The 19,839-nt window shown below is 35.6% G+C and overlaps 3 protein-coding genes and 1 pseudogene across 7 annotated transcripts; 2 read left to right on the top strand and 2 right to left on the bottom strand.

The window, feature by feature from the left end:
• Positions 1-738: 738 nt before the first annotated feature.
• Positions 739-4,105, top strand: LOC110412197 (putative pectinesterase/pectinesterase inhibitor 34). The gene is made up of 3 exons (XM_021422707.2): positions 739-1,892; positions 2,357-2,493; positions 3,130-4,105. Exons 1-3 carry the CDS (start codon positions 1,567-1,569, stop codon positions 3,825-3,827), a joined length of 1,161 nt encoding a protein of 386 aa, XP_021278382.2. The 5' UTR covers positions 739-1,566; the 3' UTR covers positions 3,828-4,105.
• On the top strand, positions 906-1,483 carry LOC149527728 (putative pectinesterase/pectinesterase inhibitor 61 pseudogene; annotated as a pseudogene).
• A 2,219-nt stretch (positions 4,106-6,324) lies between the features above and the next one.
• Positions 6,325-10,319, bottom strand: LOC110422710 (phosphatidylinositol 4-kinase gamma-like protein). The gene is made up of 3 exons (XM_021436728.2): positions 10,063-10,319; positions 7,653-9,286; positions 6,325-7,058 (listed from the first exon to the last, which is right to left on the bottom strand). The coding sequence occupies exons 2-3, from the start codon at positions 9,030-9,032 to the stop codon at positions 6,681-6,683; spliced, it is 1,758 nt and encodes a 585-aa protein (XP_021292403.1). The 5' UTR covers positions 9,033-9,286; positions 10,063-10,319; the 3' UTR covers positions 6,325-6,680.
• A 710-nt stretch (positions 10,320-11,029) lies between these two features.
• On the bottom strand, positions 11,030-16,951 carry LOC110413111 (prolyl oligopeptidase family protein). Of its 5 annotated transcripts, none has more exons than XM_021423816.1 (8): positions 16,730-16,951; positions 16,473-16,617; positions 15,635-16,064; positions 14,589-14,783; positions 13,812-13,841; positions 12,461-13,561; positions 11,677-12,229; positions 11,030-11,477 (listed from the first exon to the last, which is right to left on the bottom strand). In XM_021423816.1, exons 2-7 carry the CDS (start codon positions 16,517-16,519, stop codon positions 11,678-11,680), a joined length of 2,355 nt encoding a protein of 784 aa, XP_021279491.1. In that variant the 5' UTR covers positions 16,520-16,617; positions 16,730-16,951; the 3' UTR covers positions 11,030-11,477; position 11,677. The 5 variants fall into 5 exon arrangements, with proteins under 5 accessions (XP_021279491.1, XP_021279499.1, XP_021279505.1 ...); XM_021423824.1 differs by having other exon boundaries at positions 11,030-11,384; XM_021423830.2 differs by lacking the exon at positions 16,473-16,617 and having other exon boundaries at positions 11,030-12,229; positions 15,635-16,102.
• Positions 16,952-19,839: the final 2,888 nt, after the last annotated feature.

Raw genomic sequence — 19,839 nt, 5'->3', positions numbered from 1 at the left:
CTGATGGCTGTGCTAGCTTTAGTCCCACTTAATTGTATTAATTTGGTACATAGCCTAACTCACAGCATTAAACTTAAATACACTATACCTATTTATAATATTTATATTTGCATTCTGTGTGGAATAAGATTGACATCAGATCTTGGTCATTAGAAGAAAAGGGATACGCTTGATTAAGAGAGAAAAGCACATATATGCCTAAAAAAAACCAATAAGCTAATTAAGAAAAAGATTAAATCCTAACTACTGGCATAAGCATGTCAGAAAAGAGCTTTAAGATTCTGAGATTTCTGTTAAGTTCAATCATGTTTACAACTAACTGACAATACATGAATCACAATCCATTTATATAAAGAAAAAAACCCTACAAATCCACTTATTAATTAAACTTGTTAACTAAGTTTTCATACTTAACTGCTTAAAAGCAAACAAAAAGTTCTCGCAACTTTCTTTCTTAATCATTTCTCCATCGATTCCTTAACTCATCAGATAAGTAATTTTTATTTTATTATCATCCACTTTTCAAAATCTAAAGAGAAAAGTTAAAACAAAATTACAACTTACACATTTATTTTTCCTTTTTTTAAAAAATTTTTCTAGTCCATCCCAGTGGGCAGAGAGCTGAGAAAGTAGTAAGTAGAGGACAGCTCATGCTTTCGACATAGACTTCACACCAACCTTCTCTGTTACTCTCTCACATCCCCCACTCCATCTATTTCCTTTTTATATAACTCCACGCTCTTACTCTTTATTTATGTACATTCACATACTGCCTTAGCTCTTCATGTGGTAGTAGTAATATTTATATCCTTTCACCACCACTCACCCCTTTCCTTTCTCTTCCTGCTCACTACACTTGCAAAGTTGCTGACTGATTTTGCAGCTGCTTCGGCACAGAAAGAGCAATGGGATACGATAGGCTCCGACCATCCGAACCTGGAGGCTCTGAACTTCCTCAGCTACAACAACCACCTCATGAAGAACCCAAAGCTAAAAGCAACAAGAAAAAGCTTGTTATAGTTTCAGTTGTTGCCCTGGCTATGATCATTATCTCGGTTGTTTGTGCTGGGCTCGTAATTGGGCTCCGTGAAGGAGGCGCCGACCCAGTGGGCACCCAAATCCGCCGGAAGCCCACCCAATCGATTTCCAGGACGTGTGGCAAAACTCGGTTCCCCAACCTCTGCGTCAACTCGCTCCTGGACTTCCCTGGCTCACTCACTGCCAATGAGCAAGACCTCGTCCACATTTCCTTCAATATGACGCTGCAGCACTTTAGCAAAGCTCTTTATACGACCACGTCCATCTCCTACGTTCAGATGGATCCACGCGTACGGTCGGCATACGACGACTGCCTCGAGCTTCTTGAAGATTCCATCGACGCCCTCTCCCGTTCCCTCTTCTCCGTCGTCCCTTCTGAGGACGGCAATGCTAATAATAATAATGTTAAAGCCGGGACAAATCAGGACGTGATGACGTGGCTTAGCGGCAGCGTTGACAAACCAGGACACGTGTTCGGAGGGATTCGAGGGAGTGAGCGGGGCGGTGAAGGATCAAGTGGCAGAGAAAATGAAGGACTTGTCCGAACTCGTGAGCAACTGCTTGTCGATTTTCGCTGCGAGTGGCGGAGACGATTTCGCCGGAGTGCCGATACAGAACAGGAGATTGTTGGCTACGGATGACGACATATCGGGAGAAAATATCGATGACGAGCATTTCCCGAAATGGCTGGGGAGGAAAGAGAGGGAGCTGCTGAACGCTCCCGTGTCGACGATCCAGGCAGACATCATCGTTTCGAAAGACGGAAACGGCACCGTTAAGACGATTACCGAGGCGATTAAGAGGGCGCCGGAGCATAGTACTCGGCGGATCATCATTTACGTGAGGGCAGGAAGGTAAAATTGCGGTGATAATAAAGATCCAAGTTTTGCTGGCGACAGCTTTTTCCCCCGTGGCCTTTTCTGAAATCACTTTTCCATATATATTTTCCCTCCCATTTTGGCTACCAGCCTTTTATAACGTAAAATGACGAAAGTAGCCTTGAAGTATTGCATTCTTTGCGGTTCGTTACCGAACCCTTTTAATCTAATTAATGATGGCAATTTTTGACCTTCGCAATATAATCATAATAAAAATATATTAGTATCAATCATGTGAATATGATAATATTATTCACGTGAAATGGTTTTTTGGTTAGGGTCATTGGGTGGGTTGGCATTTAGTGGAATACTTTTGGGAAAATTTTCTTTTTACTTGTTCTTTAAACATTTTCTCGGAAAGTAAATTAAAAATTGACTTGGAAATTGCAGCTGTGTGGAAATGGAAAAAGTTAAATTACTTTATTACTGCTCATTGACAGGTACGAAGAGAGTAATTTGAAGGTGGGGAGGAAGAAGATCAACTTGATGTTCATAGGAGACGGCAAGGGTAAAACAGTGATTACCGGAGGAAAAAGTGTATTTGACAACATGACGACATTCCACACTGCAGCCTTCGGTAAGTTTGTTTTTCTTACGCTAGAGTCGGTGAATATATATATATAATATTATTATTATTTTACTACAAATAAAACTCCTTAAGAAAAACCATTGGACCCCAAACCATTCACCATGGCATGAATGTTAAGAAGTTGCACGTGGGCTGTTATTACAGAAAGCCAAAGCAACTTCATCTTATCCGGTATCTGCTTACTTCTCCGTCCATAGCATGGAAATTAAAATTACCCTTCTAAAATGCCCGAAAACAGAAGAGTTTTTTTTTTTGTTGTTGAAGGAAATCGTTGGGAAATGATTGATTGGAATAATAACATTGCTTAAGCTATGTTTTGTTGATTTGCCACTAAATTAGTATTGAGCCTGAAGCTCATTGGGAATAATCGGAGTGATGTAATTCCTCATATAGTCCAAAACTGGATATGTGGCTACAATCTAGAGCTGAAAGAGTGACATTATTCGAGGTGGGTCATGGCTTATCCCCTCTCGCGAATTTGCATAGTATCATTGTTAAATAATCAGCACTTTTTAGTTTAATAATCCCATCCTGATCGAACATTAATTAATACTAATGGGATATCATGTTTGCATCATTTTCTGAGGAAGTATTCATCGGTAGTTTAATGTTTTCTTTTTTCAGCGGCAACTGGAACTGGTTTTATTGCAAGGGACATGACATTTGAGAACTGGGCCGGACCAGCCAAGCACCAGGCGGTGGCACTTCGCATTGGGGCAGACCATGCCGTGGTCTACAGGTGCAACGTCATTGGATACCAAGACACCTTATACACTCACTCCAATCGCCAGTTTTACCGCGAATGTGACATATACGGGACGGTGGATTTCATCTTCGGTAATGCCGCTGTGGTACTCCAAAACTGTACCATTTACGCCCGGAAGCCCATGCCCCTCCAGAAGAACACCATCACGGCCCAAAACCGAAAGGACCCCAACCAAAACACGGGTATTTCCATCCATGCGTGTCGGATCCTACCCACGCAGGACCTCGCGGCAGCCAACGGAAGCTTCCAGACTTATCTAGGACGTCCGTGGAAGTTGTACTCCAGGACTGTGTTCATGTTATCGTACATGAGTGACCACATTCACCCTAGGGGATGGCTGGAGTGGAATGCTACGTTTGCCTTAGATACACTATACTATGGCGAATACATGAATTATGGGCCGGGCGCGGCAGTTGGGCAACGGGTCAGATGGCCCGGGTTTAGGGTCATCACTTCAGAGATTGAAGCAGGCAAATTCACCGTGGGACAGTTTATTTATGGATCGGCATGGTTACCGTCAACTGGGGTTGCTTTCTTGGCTGGCCTACAAGTTTAAAATTTTAAGTATTTCTTACCCCTTTTTCTTTTTCTTTTTTAGTGTTTAATTGTATGAAATATAGTTTTTATCTTTCTAATTTTTTTCATGATATGGTAATAAGGCTCGCCTGTTCTCTTTGATTTAACTCCAAACATGTTATAGAAGCCTAGAGGCTTAAGAATTACTACTACTGATGCTACTATATTACCTTTTTTTAAAATTTTGTAATTATAAATTCCATACGCAGTCAAAATGGTGTTGTAATAAGGAAATGATGTTGCATATTGTTCTTCGTTTGGACTGTTTTGTCGCCTTGGTGGGTTGTTGTTGCCGCATCTTTACTGTGTATGTGTGGCTCAGGTTTATTTTAAAATTATTGGTGTCGGTGACGGTGAGTGACTGACTTACAAGAAATAAATGTGGAGCCACTCCATTGTTGATTTGTTGGTCATTAAAGCAAGCCCATGGGCGTTGAGCTCGACCCACAGGTTCGTGCACCCGGAATTTAAAACGATATTGCCCCACTGCACCTGGGTCCATCCTAGACCAGCTGTGGCCTTCTGCACCTGGGTCCCATTCTAGACATGTGGCTGGAAACTACCCGAATGCCTGTAACTAGTTGCCAATAAATGAGTTCTAATTCGACTTTCACCTGTAGATCGGCAGAGGAAATGCCAATAAACTTTATCCACCCTGGTTTTGATGAATGCCAGGCTCAATGGGGTAAGTGTCCATCGTTTTTTGCAACACTGCATCCAGCTACTTTTCACAGAGTATTTTGTTCTTTTGTTGAGGGGACAAATAAAAAAGCAAGTTTGGCTGCGTACAAGACTGGAGTTAGGCAGCAAAAGTGCAGCTAAAAAGCGATGGGTGCGAAGCCAGCTGTTGTCAGGGGAGGAGCCTCCTTGTGGAATTGGGGGTGCGGGGCGGGGCCATGGCCTCACAAAATTTTAAAATTTTTTTACATATTAAATAAATTTTTAAAATTTTTTTATACATTTTTGTAATAAACTCTTAAAATAAATTTTTATCTAATAATTAATACAAATAAAATAATAAAATAATTTTATATTCCTATTCAATTTTAAATTTTTTTAATTTATAATTTTATTTATATGTTTTATATTTGTATAAGTTTTCTTTCATAAATTTATATAATCCATCAATCATATTTTCTTTTCTTTTTTATTATGTCATATGTGAATTTTATTTTTTACTTGTCATGTTTTTTTTTTTTGTGAATTTTATTTTTTATAATTTAAATTTTTAAAAATAAATAAATTTTTATATAATTTTTAAATATAAATTACAATGTTGTACTGTTTCATAAAATTTTATCAATATAGTATTTTTTATTTAAAATAACTAATATATCTCAATATATATGTTATAAACTTTAAGTAAAAAGGGTATACATATAAATTAATAGAATAAAATAATTATATTTTTAATATAATTTTATTTATTATATTTATTTTTAATAGCTTTCAAAATCATTTTTTAAATTTAATAATTAATTTTATTCTTCAAACTGTTTGATAAAATTGAAATCATTATGTTGAGTATACTACTAGTAAAGCTCAACAAATAAATCTTAAACTACTATGTTAAGCCTATAAAATTTACAAAAAAGAGAGAGTAAAACTACTAATTCAAATTCATTAAATTTTAATATAAGTCTATTTTATTATAATATATTATATCTTAACAGTTTAAACCTAATAGTTTATCAAAGTATATTATATCTCAATGGTTCAATTCAATAACTTAATATGTTAATTAGTAATTTAAGAGATAAATAAAAAAATAAGAATAGAGTTAAGACATACAAAGTAAAAAAATAACTCATTTTATTGTTTTATTTAATTATATATATAAATGACACCCTCATTACTAATAATATATATTTTTTATATTTAATATTTTTAAATTTTATTTAATTTTTTAAATAAATAATAATTAAATTATATATAAAATTCTCTTTTTAACTATTAAATATCTCTTTTTGTTCGACTCTCCACCCTTGGTTGTGGAATAATTTTGATTCTAGATGGCGTCCTTGGCGCAACCAGGCCTCGTCTTATGTCACATGACCGATCTCTCAGTTATCGTATCATCCAAAATCGTAATACCAGCTTTCAACTATAACAGCGTCTAATCCAGTTGTAGTAGTTACATCGCTTCTCAGACAGTCTCTGGCAAGGGCAGAGCAGCAGCCCCAAGGTCTTCCAGAAGAGCCTTAGGAGATGGGTGAATCTGGAGATAGACCCTAGATAGGCTGGAGACCATCATCTGAACCCTCCAAGCAAATGAACTACCACTGGAAGTCTGGAATTGCTCATACGAAATAATAATAACAATGAACACCATTTCAAAGTATTGTGCTAACCAGATATGGAATGCTGCTGAAACTCAGGGTAGTAAGCGCCCATTCTATTTTGGGCACAAAAATTGAGTAGTAAGGGTCAAGGAGAAGCCAACTCCAAATATTTGAACTATTGGGGCGGGGACTAAATAAAGAGAATAAATGAAAAGATAAAAAAGAAAAGAATAAGAGAGTGTGTTTACTATTATTCACATAGCTATAACCAAACAACTAAAATCTCCAGAATACACTCTCTTCTTGGATACATTGCCTTAAGGCATTTCCAGGTAATAGACTATGGTTCAAAGATGGGCTGCAAAGGGAAGTTACATGTATGAACAAAATGAAACAGATGATGGAGACACAAGTTCCAGCAACAACCCAATATTACACAGAACTTATGCAGACCATTTAACAAAAATATGGAGTACCATCATCCTTCAGCGATAACTCTGCAATGTGGCAAATGCAGATGTGCAAAGCTACCTAACCAGTCACCTCAGGGCTTATGAGGTCAGTTCGTCAAGATGCTGATCCATGATTGATGCCACAGCTTCAAAAAATGCATCATCACTCATTCCACGAAGCACAGCTTCCTCAGCTTCTCTAACAATCTGCTCAATTACTGACTCCTCTTTCAGTGTTTCCCTGCACATGATTCTTCCAATAACATAGGGTGTGAGTCCTCTCTCTGCACCTTTCTTTAGAAGCATGGTGGAAATGCAAAGGGTGCGGGCACACTTAGGTGGCATGTCCCAACCATGAAACTTCAAAAGTTCAATGTCTTGTTCAGCATCCAGTGACTTAATATAATTGACGACACCAGGGCTATAAGGTTCATGAGCTTGAGGCCAGTAAAGCCAATCAAATGTACAATCTTCAAACTGCAGCAATGAGGAGAGCAATCATAAGGTGATGAAAATGAATGCTAAAGAAGCTCTAATCTCTCGCAATAAGAGTTGATACAAACTAGGAACGGTTGACAAATCTCAAGAATTTCTGAGTGAAGAAGAAATTGACAAAAAATTGCTATTTTTTCAGACAAAATTTGGGTTGCAAAACAGCTTTTTCATTTGGAAAGCTAGATTTCTTGCAACTTCAATATAGAACCACAAGTTCAAGTGATGACATGTTCAACAACATGAAAGCCACGCATTTGCATAACTATAACCGTTTTATGTTTTATGGACATTAGATCACCAGACAGCTAAACTAGAAACTCCTTTTGAAATTTATGACTATAACTGTGTATGTGGCAAACACAAGAATTAGGAGAAAGGCAACAAGCAATTTCTTTCTTAACATGAAGTCACAGACTTAATTGTTGCACTTTGTCTTTGAACGTTAAAATGTAAAATGCTTGCTGCAAAGCAATAAATTTGAAACATGGAGAATGAGGTGAGCAATCAATTCTCTGCAGGGAATAAAACTCTAACAAAATCCTGCCAACTAAAGAAATAAGCAAGTTAGACTCTTACACTCTCAGGTAGGCAGTAGCCATGATCAATAGGAACAAGAGAAACCCGACCTTCCTTGCAATTTCTTGTAACCAGTATGTTTCCAGCATGTCTATCTGCATTTGCCAACCTTATGTCCAACACAGAGATCTTGTGCACCTCATCCACTGGGAACGCACGAGGGCCCATATCTTCACAACTTCCAACATTGTTAACAAACATCTGCAGTGACCCAATCTTAATGTTCTTGGAATCATACTCATAACCTTCTGGATAATTAAATCCTTTATGCAAACATTTAACCATCACTGTAGGAGGAACCCCAGCAAACCCCTTTCCTCCGCTATCAAATGAATGAGGTCCAGCCATCGGATGATCCAACAAGTAAGCTGCAACTTCCCTCAGTGCACCTTGTCCTACACGTGTGCCTTTCTTCAACCCTTCGCCATCTAGTGACAAGGGGAGGCCCTGTGGGTTATTTACAGCCATTGGCTCTTCATCAATAGGCTTGAAAACTGAGATATACTTCTGACCAGATGAATCTTGCATGAAGTAAGCTCCACCTGACCCCTCTGATGACCGAATAGGCTTATTGCCTCTCTCTAATCCATCAAAAGTTAAGTCAATTAGTTCCTTAATAACTAATGGCAATTCAATCTTGGAATTAACAACCAGCGGCTCCAAAATGAAATCTCTCTGCAACAGCTTCCTCTCCATGACCCGATGTTCCTGACAGAGTGTGACACCCTGATATTGTCCCACTGCATCTGGTTTCCCCTCATTCAAGTTCAGTTCCTCAATAGAAACTTCAATATCTTTTTCAATAGGTACAGCCCTTAATTTAACAGACTTTCGAACCAGCAAGTGAATCACAGCATCATTATTTTTGCAGATATCAGTAATTAGTCTCTGATCTTCAAGCTCCTCACCGTTGCATACCAGTTCTTGATCCTTGAGATTAAGAAATCCTTTTCCCTTCTTAGCAATTTGCTGCTTCACATAACCCATATTTCTACCCCTCGCAATATGAAACCCAAACTCCTTACCACATACAGTCCTAACAGTGATTGCTTGGAGATCTGAAAGCCTTAACACCAGATGCAATACATTCCCATCAGCAACACCATAGTCCCGGACAAGAGAATTATTCCGAGCCAGTTCTCTCCCTTGAAAAACTAGCTTCTGCTTCCTCATAAAAAAGCCTTTTGAATTCTGAATCCTCAGCTTCACAGAAGCAATTGAATCTGACTCCATTACACGCATAGGAATGACAGACCCTCCAACAGAGAGAAAAATTAAGATCGAGTCACTCAAAGTCTGAACATATCGGTGCACAAAATTTCCAGGGAAACTCAGAGACTCTTCAATTACTGGGCTTAAAGCTACACTGGCAATTGACATTGTCTACCCTATAGAAAGTTCTATGAAACTAGGCACTTCGAAAAACCAAATTCCATTAAAAATCCTCGAACAATGCAGCAGATAAATTCGAAAAAACCTTTAGCCAGAAACAGTCAGATCTCATAGTAAGGATCCAAAGAAGTCCAAGTTTATTCCAAGGATAGAAGAAGAGCTAAGGATCTATTTCACTCCCCAGTTTCTTTGGAATATAAAGACAGTCCAAGACCTTCACTGCAATTTCAAATGCAAACTCCCTACAATACACCAAATAAAGATGTAATCAGATATCACAAAAAACATCAGCCAGCATTTGATTACCGATAGATCAAAACAAAAGTAAAACACTAATATAAACATCCAGAATTAGAGAATCAAACATTAATCTCAGTACAAAAGAAACCAAAGGAGATTCTTTTTCTTCAAAATAAGAAAACATTGATTCCTTTAATTTCTTCACTCTATTCTCTTGTCAAAACCAATAATGATAATAATACCTCTAAAAAATAATAAAATTAAGACTTTAAATTTCATACTCTGCTATTCTGATTTTTTTTAAAAAAATTTATTCAGATTTTCTTATTTCCAAACAAATAATAACTACTACATAAAAAAAATAAAGTTAATAAAAGCATCCATTCCTGATATACTCTGTTAGATACTAACATACAAAACCTAATTATACTAAAAAAAAAAAGGAAAAAGGAACCTTGGATATTCTATAATTCTCGCTCACAATTCTCAGTAACCAAAGAGAAAATGTCTACAACATTAAATCTCGCAAAGAAAATCATGATTTTTCAAATTTTCTATCCGATCTCCTTATAAATCAAACAATCTGAAACACTTGAAGCAAAAAATAAACCATTTTGAAACATAAAAAATTAAAAATTAAATAAATAAGGCATCATCATATCGTAAAAAAAAGCTCAATAACGAAATGCAAAACACAAAACAGAAAAATTAAGTAACCAAAGGGGACTGAATCAACGATACGAAATTTAAAAAAAAAAAATGATGATCGTATTCGTACCTGAAGAAGAGAAAATGGAAGATTAAAACAAATGCTGGTACAGAAATGGTGAATTAGAAATGAAAGAGAAATTAAAGAAAAGCCGCGTCATTGATTGTTTCTTTCTTTCTTTCTTTTCAATTACTATTAGTTTTCCTTTCAAAAAGTTTTCTGAAAGTAATTTCTACGACTCTTCCTTTTCTCAGAGTCTGAACTCTTGAGTGAGAGAGAGAGAGAGAGAGAGTGAAGACAGAGTGGGGTTTTAGAGTGACTGAATTAAATCCGCCGGTCTATTTATCGTGTCGGACATAACGTATTTTCACGCTAGTTTCGGACGAGTTACTGACTAATTTACGGGGTTTTGTAATCACATATGCTGAAAGACTGAATTACCCTTAATCTGAGACACTGTGTTGGCCTGTGTTGCACAGGTCCTATTTCTACTTATTAGGCAACTCTGGATTGTTTCATGTAAAAGTATTTTTCTAATTGATGTTAAATATCATATATATATAGCCATTTTCTAGGCAGTTAATTTTTTATACCATTAAGTAAATTATTATTTTTTTCTTTTTTATAATTGTATTTGTACCTGGCTAGAAAAAATTTCAAATTTCTTAGTAACTGTGGAAGGGCGTTTCGGTAATTATGTTTCTTCATAGGATCTGGTGTGAAGGCCACGATATGTGCACATTTGAGTGGGACCGATCGATTGCTCCCACGTCAAAACCAGAAGAAGGGGCAAAAGTTGTATCATGTTTTCGTATGCGAGCCAACAGCTCCCTGCCATGTCATTAGCACATAACCTCATCGTTCAAATAGCAGAGTTTGAATTTTTCTTTTTTTTTTTTTTAATTAAAAAGGTCAAAAAGATGTTGCTGCCAGTATGTGCATGAAATTAACAAGAAATTTCATTCTAATTTGTTGATAATTTGTGTGCCGCACTCGGCACTCCCCTCTCGTCCCCTCGTACAGTTCGAGACAAAGATGAAAGGAAATTGTATATAGATTAGCAATAGACTTGTATGTTTGAAGCTACAAAATAGATAATAAAATCAACTTAATGGGAAGTTGCAAGTCTATGCAATGAGAGAGGCGTGTGGGCAAGCATGAACAGAAAGCATTCCAATGTATCTTATGCTGCACCTATTATAGTATCTTATGCTTCTCCTCCACTCAGCGACTAGACAAAACATAGCTAGTGCTAAGTCATTGCCACCCATTTCATGCGTTGATCAGAACTTGGCCATGCTACCCTCCTTCCTAAATACCTCTGTAGCTATGTTGACTGAAATGATGAAGTTGGGCCCCTGCAAGATATTCAACTCCACTCTCTCTGAACTCTATATTTTCCCTTTCAATAGAAAGCATCAGTCACACTTACTGGATCTTCATCAATACATAGCAATTGGCAGAGTACCAGCGTCTACTTTGCTCTATGTAAAGATTGATTGGCTAGATTATGAAATTGAAATTTTTTTAAAAAATAAAAAATACATGAGATGTTTTCCCAGATTTTTATAAAATTTCAAAAGAGGGTAGACAAATCTAACTCTCTTAAGAAGAGAAATGAACCCCACAGTATTCTCTTTCCTGACAAACAACACTATAGATGATGTATGAACAAGAAGTTACCTCACAAGCTCCTCTCTATGAATTCCCATATCCTCTCTTCCATATAAATTCGGTCTCTGTGACGGCGTGGCATGTGACGTTCATCTGGAAAAATCAACAGCTCATACAACTTTCTAGCTGCCACAAGAGCATTAATAAGCCTCGCCGTGTGCCTAAAATGTACATTTTCGTCAATCATGCCGTGTACCAATAGGAGCCTTCCTTTCATCGTATTCACATGGTGCATCACAGAGCCATACTCATAACTTTCAGCATCCTCAGAAGGCAATCCCATGTACTTCTCGGTGTAAAATGTGTCATATCCATCCCATGATGTAACAGGAGCACCAGAGACAGCGCATTGAAAGACATCAGGAAACCTAGCCAAGGTCACAGCCGAGAGATAACCACCATAGCTCCAACCATACAACCCAATATGGCCAGCTTTTGCTAGCCCTTTTTTAATTAGCCATTCAGCTCCAGTAAGCTGATCCTCAGCATCAACACGGCCAATGTTGTTTTTGAGACAGCCTTCAAACTTCAGTCCCCGTCTAGCTGTTCCTCTATTATCTAACTGCAAAGAGCATATGTCAGATGAGGAAGTAGAAAGACACAGAAGATGTAATAATGATCTTCATGAGCAGTTTGAAACATGACATCATGTTTGGGTCATGAACTTGCATAAGTGCGGTAAACTTCAAACAAATGAATATCCTAATCTAGAATAGCGTATTAGGAATTTAAATTTCCTTTAAGGAAAAAAAAATGATCAGGTACATAAGCTGTCAAGGCAGGAAATGCCAACCTTCCAAACTAAAATGCCTTTGCTCCTCAAGTATTGCGCTCTCATGTCAACTGTATTTATCCATGAATCACATACAAGCTGTACACTAGGACCACCATACACACTGATCAAGGTTTTGTACGGTGGAGGACCAAATCTTGCAGCATCAGGCTTATATAAAGCCCCATATAGCATGGTACCATCATTTGCCTGTATCTGAACTATCTCTGGAGGCTCAAGTTGAAGCCTTTTAAGCCTGGGAATGGTGAATGGTTGCTCATAAAGAGATATTATTACACTTCCATCAATCAAGTTGCAAAGCAAAACTCTAGGGGGAGAATTAAGAGAATCATAAATATCAACAAACTTCCGCATGTGGTGATCAAGCACAACCACATGTTTTCCCTTGCCATGAGTCAATCTGACGGGAGCTTGCAAAGTAGAATTTTCATCTGGGCATAGTCTAGTATAATAAAGGTGCGATTCCAAAGGTCCATCAAGAGTTCCAGTGAAATACACAAGCCCTGCAGCCTCATTTATACCAGCAATTTGTTCAACCATCCAGTCACCATCTGTAATGGGTCCTAAGCAAGTCCCATTAGCATCATGCAGATAAAGATGTCTGTATCCTGTTCTTTCACTTGCCCAGATGAACCCCCCAGAATATCTGGTGACTCCTTTGTCCAGAGGTGTAAAGCAGTCATGCAGATTAATCCAAGGTTTTAGTTCTTCGACCATGACAACATATTTTTGGCCGGTCTTGATATCAAACTTAAGGATCTTTAATTTGGAGTGAGACCTATTCAAGACTTGTGCTGTAAGAACATTTCCATGCATCCAGTTGACTCTGGCCAAATATTCGTCCTCGTAGTTTGATCCCCCACAGAAAAGATCCATCCAAGTGACAGGAGCACCAGCAGTGGAAACCACCCCAAGGCGAACTTTGACGTTTGAAGCTCCTGCAAAAGGATATGCATGGTCTTCCTCTGCCTCTGGACCAACTGAGCTTTTACCTTGATGCATAATTCTAAAAAGAGGTATCTCAGAATAATCAACCTCCGTAAATGCAATGAACTTGCTATCTAGTGACCACCAATACCCAGTTTTTCGATCCATCTCCTCCTGCAATCAGCGAAATTCCCAAAAGATGAGGGGGGAAAATTGACATACAAAACAGAGATATTAAAAAGACAAAAAAGATTGAATTCTGGTATCATTGGTAACTTGATGGCATTGGTTGTATGTCACTGAAAAGAAACTGTAAACTCTCTTTACAGTCAAGATCAGTAATTAGTTCCAAAATCATACTAGTCACTGACCAAATTTACACAACTATGCAAACAAAAGGAAGGAGATTGAAAGGAATTCTCACCTGAGCTATATACTCAGCAAGTGCATGAGTCTGCAATTCATTAAAAACAGTGTCAAATTCAAGATGAGAAAAAAAACACTAAACAAATGTCAAATGTTTTAAGTCTAACTTGCTTCATTTGCCACACCCACGTAGTAGATTGAAACCACATATAGATCAAAGAAACAAGCCAAAAACTTGACTGCCAACAAATTCAAAAGTCTTGTTGAATTGTTTTGACAATCTGGAGCTTAATGTATTCGAAATTATTGCACTGAATAGTTTTTATGAATAGCAGGAAAAGTTGTCAGATGATTTCTAAGCTGTATAATGTAGTTAATGAATTGGCATTGTGCCAGAGCAACTTTTACAGGTTGATCTGCTTCCTTACAGGCAGTGCTGCTATCAACAATCATTGCTCTGGCTGACAAGAAGCACCAAGGTAAAAGGAAAAGAGAAATTAAATAAGCATAGACCAGAGCAATTATTTGGACCCTAAGTAGTTGATCAACTGACTGGAGCAAAGTGGTATACGTATACCACTTGTTTCAAGTCATATATAAAGTGGCTTATTCTAGATGGCCCCCAAGACCTTGTATAGATTGCACCATTAAAAATTCACATACTTTCTCCTTTACACAAACTTTCCCCTCTCCCCCCAACCCCCTTCCCTTCGCAATCAGGGCCATACATGAGGAAAGAGAGAAAGAAAAGAAAACTTCTTGAAAATATATGAACATCCAGAGAAGTGAAACAATAAAATTCCACTGCATATAGATACGGGTAATATAAACTTACCAGAATGTCCCCATTGGCGCCAAATGTTAATTGTCTTTGTTCATTGCACAAGAGATTCAGAACATGCAGCTCATAATCTCTTATGTAAGCAAGCATAGTGCCATCTGGGGAAAGATGCGGATCGATGATTGGTGATGATGGCATGCTTGGAAGCTTGAGCTCTGGTTTTGAACCAGAAAACTCCTTGAAATAAATCTGCCAAGGAGAAGAAACCAAATTACCAGTGAAAACAAAATTTCTAATTTGTATGTCATTAGCAAGAATTGGATAAAGTGGTAGAAGATCTGCACGAAATGATTACATTGCAGAGAAATAATGCTATTTGGCCAGCTAATTCACACAACAACTGGGAATATTTAGTAATAACTGAAGCTAAAGTTGAATGTGGAGGGTATATAGTTTTGACCAGTTAGCGAGTGAACACAGTGCTGGAGGTATTAAAGTGGTGCTACAAAGGTTGAGGTGTGATGATAGTGTTTAAATTTGTTGTATCAGTATAAACAATGAGTATGAGAGAGTGAAGGAAATAACACAAGGGAACCTACTATCCAGCATCATGGTAGCATCTCTAATCCAGTATGCAAAATTGGCAAATTGTGGTCAATGAAGTATGAAGAAAAGGTATCAACTGACACAACCTCCACCAGTCCAAATTAGGAACAAATAAAGAAACACACTTCCTTCACCTCAATTATATGTTATTGCACTTAGAAACATGCCCTGATACCCCAAATTAAAAGAGAGAGGGAGAGAGGAAAACTTGAAGGCAGTACTCTGTTGAATGAGCGATATTACTGATATAGCAAAGTCACCCTCATTGGTTCGAGTAATTTTCTAAGTATATTTTAGATTACAACAAATTTTATCAAAAAACAAAAATCGAATGTCAAATTACTAAGACTTTGGGGAATAACTCTTATGTTTTGTAATGAAAAGGCTACAATAAATCATATGAGACACCATTTAAAGGATTAAACAATACAAGTGAACTAAATAAGCCTTCGCAACAGTAAATTCAAATTAATAGATGGAATTCTTTAACATACCCCTCCAGGCAAAGGCACCATAATAGTTTTCTTCTTGGACATAGTCTTCACCCATTCATAACGTGTGACTCCCAGGCCACGCTCCCTTGACCTCTCTCTCCTCAGCTTCTCTTCCGGTGATATATTACTCTCATCAAGTCCACCATCCGGGGGAGAGAAAAATAGCTCTTGCTTGCCAGCATTGAGATCAAGAGTGAAAACCTTTCTACTCAAAGTGTGATCAGGACTAAATAGAAAAGCTATCAAACTATCATCTGGACTAAAACTAACAGATGTAGGCGCTACATATCCAGGCAGTGGGGATTGAACTATCTCTTCAACAGGGAAAAGAATGCAATCGTCAATAGTTTGCATAGCAGTGCAGTCGGTCACAGGCATATCCCGAGGGGACAATGATCTTGATCGTTTCAAACTCTTCTTCTTTTCTTTACTGTCATCAACTGATTGCATTACAAATTGAAGGAACTCCTATTGATTCAAATTACAACAGAGCATACACATTAAGGAAAGAAAGAAAACAAAAAGGAACTATCTAATAAATAAATTGAAAACATCATCAAGAATTCAAGAATGTGAAGTTGCATTTTATTTTTCCTGCAAATTCAACTATTCAGCTAAAGGGTTCAAGTTATTCTAAAATGTTATTTCAATTTACTAAAATCTCTTTTTTGTTTATTCCTTATCTAACAAAAATCAAACCCAGCAAACGGCCTCATTTCAGGATTCACTCTTCATTTCCATAATTTTTTCGGCAACCGGAACAGGGATTAGTTATAAAACAAAAGGTTACTAATAATAAAAATAATGCAAAAAAAAAAACACTTAAGACAGCCATTACCTGCTAAGAAACTCCAAGAAACAACTTCCTAACAGAGCTCCCAGCATCACGAGAAATAATCCAGTGGATCCGATCACAGCCTACTGAACTGCACCGAATCCACACTTTTTCCGCGAAAACCACATCTTTCTTTCTTTCTTTTTCCCTTTAATCATTAATTAACTAAACTAAATTTGAAAGTAGCAGAAAAAGGAAAGTGCAACTTTTTCTTTTCTTTCGTTTAGTTTATTTCCAGAAGAAATAGGTTCGAATATTACCTGCATATTAAGCTGAGCTGATCGGCCATAAGAACGTTTTTTCTTTCAGGAAAAAAGAAACTTAAATTAACCAATAGAATTTGGACTAGGATAAAAAGAAGAAGGAATTGAATGGAGTTAGATTCTGTGGGATTTTGATGATTTGGTAATGGCAGAGAGAGAGAGAGAGAGAGAGAGATCTATTCAAGTGAAAGCATTGGACTTGAAATGTGCATTCAATGAGAGCCGATAAGATAAGAGAAGAAACTATTAGTAATAAATTAATTTAAGCTTTAATTAAGTAGGTATTAATCATTCAACTTTGGAAATTTTTGGACGCTCAATTTTCTTTCATCACGCGCTAACCCTTGGGCGTGAAGAGATGAGGGAAAAACTGGGAAAGCGATGGATAATTGTTTTTTTTTTCTTTTTTTTGTTGTTATGATATGCTTGTTATAGTCATGTTCGTTGGAGTTTTTTTTCCTAAGAAATAAATTATTGTTAGTGTTCGTAAATAAAGGATTTTGAGATAAATTGTTTAGAAAAATAGTAAAATCAAATAAACAATAATTTACTAGATTTAAGAGTTTAAATTTTATAAATACTTAATTAAAAATAAAATTATTATTCAAATTCATATTTTAATATCTTAGACATTATCTGTTAAATTCTTAACTAAAATAAATTAAAGTTAATTTTATAATTATTAATGGAAATTAAATTACTAAGTTAAAGTTAGTTTATAAAAAATAAAATTAAAGTTTAAAATCATATTTAGAGCAATTAATGATTTTTTTAAAGAATGGTTAATGAATTTTAGTAAGGATTACATTAACAGCCAAAAAATTAATAAATAAAAATAATATATAATTAAAATTTTTTATTACAAATTTTTTATTTATAATCGAGTCTATGGAACCTTAACATCATTGTTGGAACCACACCTAAACTCATAACGTTAGTAGTTTTATTATTGAAAGTTGATTAACCTTGATCTTATTTAATCAAATCGAATAATATAAGGTATTTGATTTTATGGTATTTATTAAATCTCTCTAATAATTAATTTTTTTAAAACAAAAAATCGTTGAATGAGATTATTGACATTAATAAATATTATTTTATGTATCTAAAATAGAGAGTTAAAATTAATGAGAATTAAAAAATTAGCACCATTAAGGGTTTATATTTGGTGCACTAAAAATGTATGTAAGTTATATACTATCAAATCACCAAAACATGTTACCTCATTAATAAGATAAAACCAAAATTCATTAAGGATCTAAAATTAAATAGTAAAATTTTTTTAACATTTAATGAGATAAAAAATTAAAAAAATTTTTACTGTCTCTAAGATCTCTTCCATCTTTCTCTCTAGCCTTTCTTATCTCAAAAATTTTCATGGATTTTCCATGCCTCTTAAAAAAATCTTTAAATCTTTAAGATATTGTTTTTTTTTCTTTTCAATTTAAGATTGTTTTATTCTTTCGGATTTAAAATGCAAAATGAATGAGTAACTTTCTCTCTAAACTCCAATCCACCTTTCCTTTTAACCTTTCTTGTGTTTTCTTTAAACAATCAAAAATTTATTCAAATTTACCTTTACTTTACATGTGATTGATTAAGATTTAAAATCGATAATAAAATTTTCAATTTAGAGTGTGAGATTCAAGATTAAGAGTCGTCAATCTATATTTTTATTATCGATTCAATTAGTTATTTTCATAGGATCATAGTGGGGTATTACTTTTTATATGTTTTATAATAAAATAACTCATGGATAGATTTTTTTTAAAGAGTATTTATTGATTGATTTAACAGTTTTGATTCCTTAAAACATGAGACATGTAAAATTTTTATTTTGATTAGTTCTTATGGTATTAGACATAAGTTAGGTATGTTATACTATATTTGTAATCATCCTATGTCTAGATCTAAGAATAAGTAAAGACGATAATAGTGCAAAGAAAAAGAACTCATGGAATAGAGCTCCATGAGTTTAGAGAGAAAGTAAAACCTTTTAACCATCATGGCTTTTGAAATTGTATAATTTTGTTAAATTTATTTTTAATGAAAGAAGAAAAGAAGAAGAAGATAATGGAGTTAAAAAAAGATAACAAAAAAGAAAGAAAAGAATAGTTGAGAGGAAGTTAGATAAAAATTTTTTTTTTTTTTTACAATAATTATTAAAATTTAATTTTAAATTTTTAATAAATTTTAATTTTATTTTATTAATAAAATATCATATTTTGATGACTTGATAGTATATAAAAATATATATATTATTTGTGTATAAATATAAATCTTTAAATTAAATTAGTAAAAAAAAAGAAAAGTTACAATGTTATTACAAAGAACCACGTTAAAGTTGATGTTTGTCGGACCACTGAAATCTAGGACCATGTATGATAGTACAAACAGCTTATTCCACCGCCCTGAAGGCGCGTGGATTCTTGCTCTGGAAATTTTAGAAGAAAGAAAATTTCAATTTTCGTAATCTTATCGAATAAGAAAAAAGAGACAAAAAAAATGACAAGACAGAATCCTTAGTGCTTAAGAAGCAACCAAAGTTCCTAAACAGATTCACCGTCGGTACGCCACGTGTTGTACTCTTTTGTGTTCAACAAAAGTTAAATAGCTTTTGTCTTCCTAAACAGATGTGGACATCCCGCTTCGGTGTGATCGCTGACCATAACTCCAACCTGGCCAATAATAACGTGACAACTATAATATTACACCATACCAAAGTTTGATCACTGTAGCGGATTTCCGCCCTCTAAATTAATCAAGGCTTTTAATTATGATGATCACAGGATAATCATGAAGCTGGAAATGTCTTGGTTAAATTATTCTTTTGGGAATTGACTTTGGCCTACAAATTTCAAATGTGCGAGTCAATTTTAATTTGATGTTGTCACGTTGATGAAGGAATATGAAAATTTAAGAAACAATGATAATATTTAGTCATTTTCAAACTGCGCTTCCTTAATATCAAAAGTAATTAAATAGCAGTCTCATTAGATAATTTAGGATAATGAGCAATATTCAATGCCTACAAATATCAACATAATGAAGAATTTTATGGGAAATTTAAATGATTTTTGCACAAAGAAATGTACCCAAGTTATTAA

The sequence above is a fragment of the Theobroma umbraticum genome, unplaced genomic scaffold (assembly GCF_002168275.2).
Source record: "Theobroma umbraticum cultivar Fairchild unplaced genomic scaffold, ASM216827v3 scaffold_30.0, whole genome shotgun sequence".
Classification (NCBI taxonomy): domain Eukaryota; kingdom Viridiplantae; phylum Streptophyta; class Magnoliopsida; order Malvales; family Malvaceae; genus Theobroma; species Theobroma umbraticum.
This window is presented reverse-complemented; position numbering and strand designations above follow the sequence as displayed.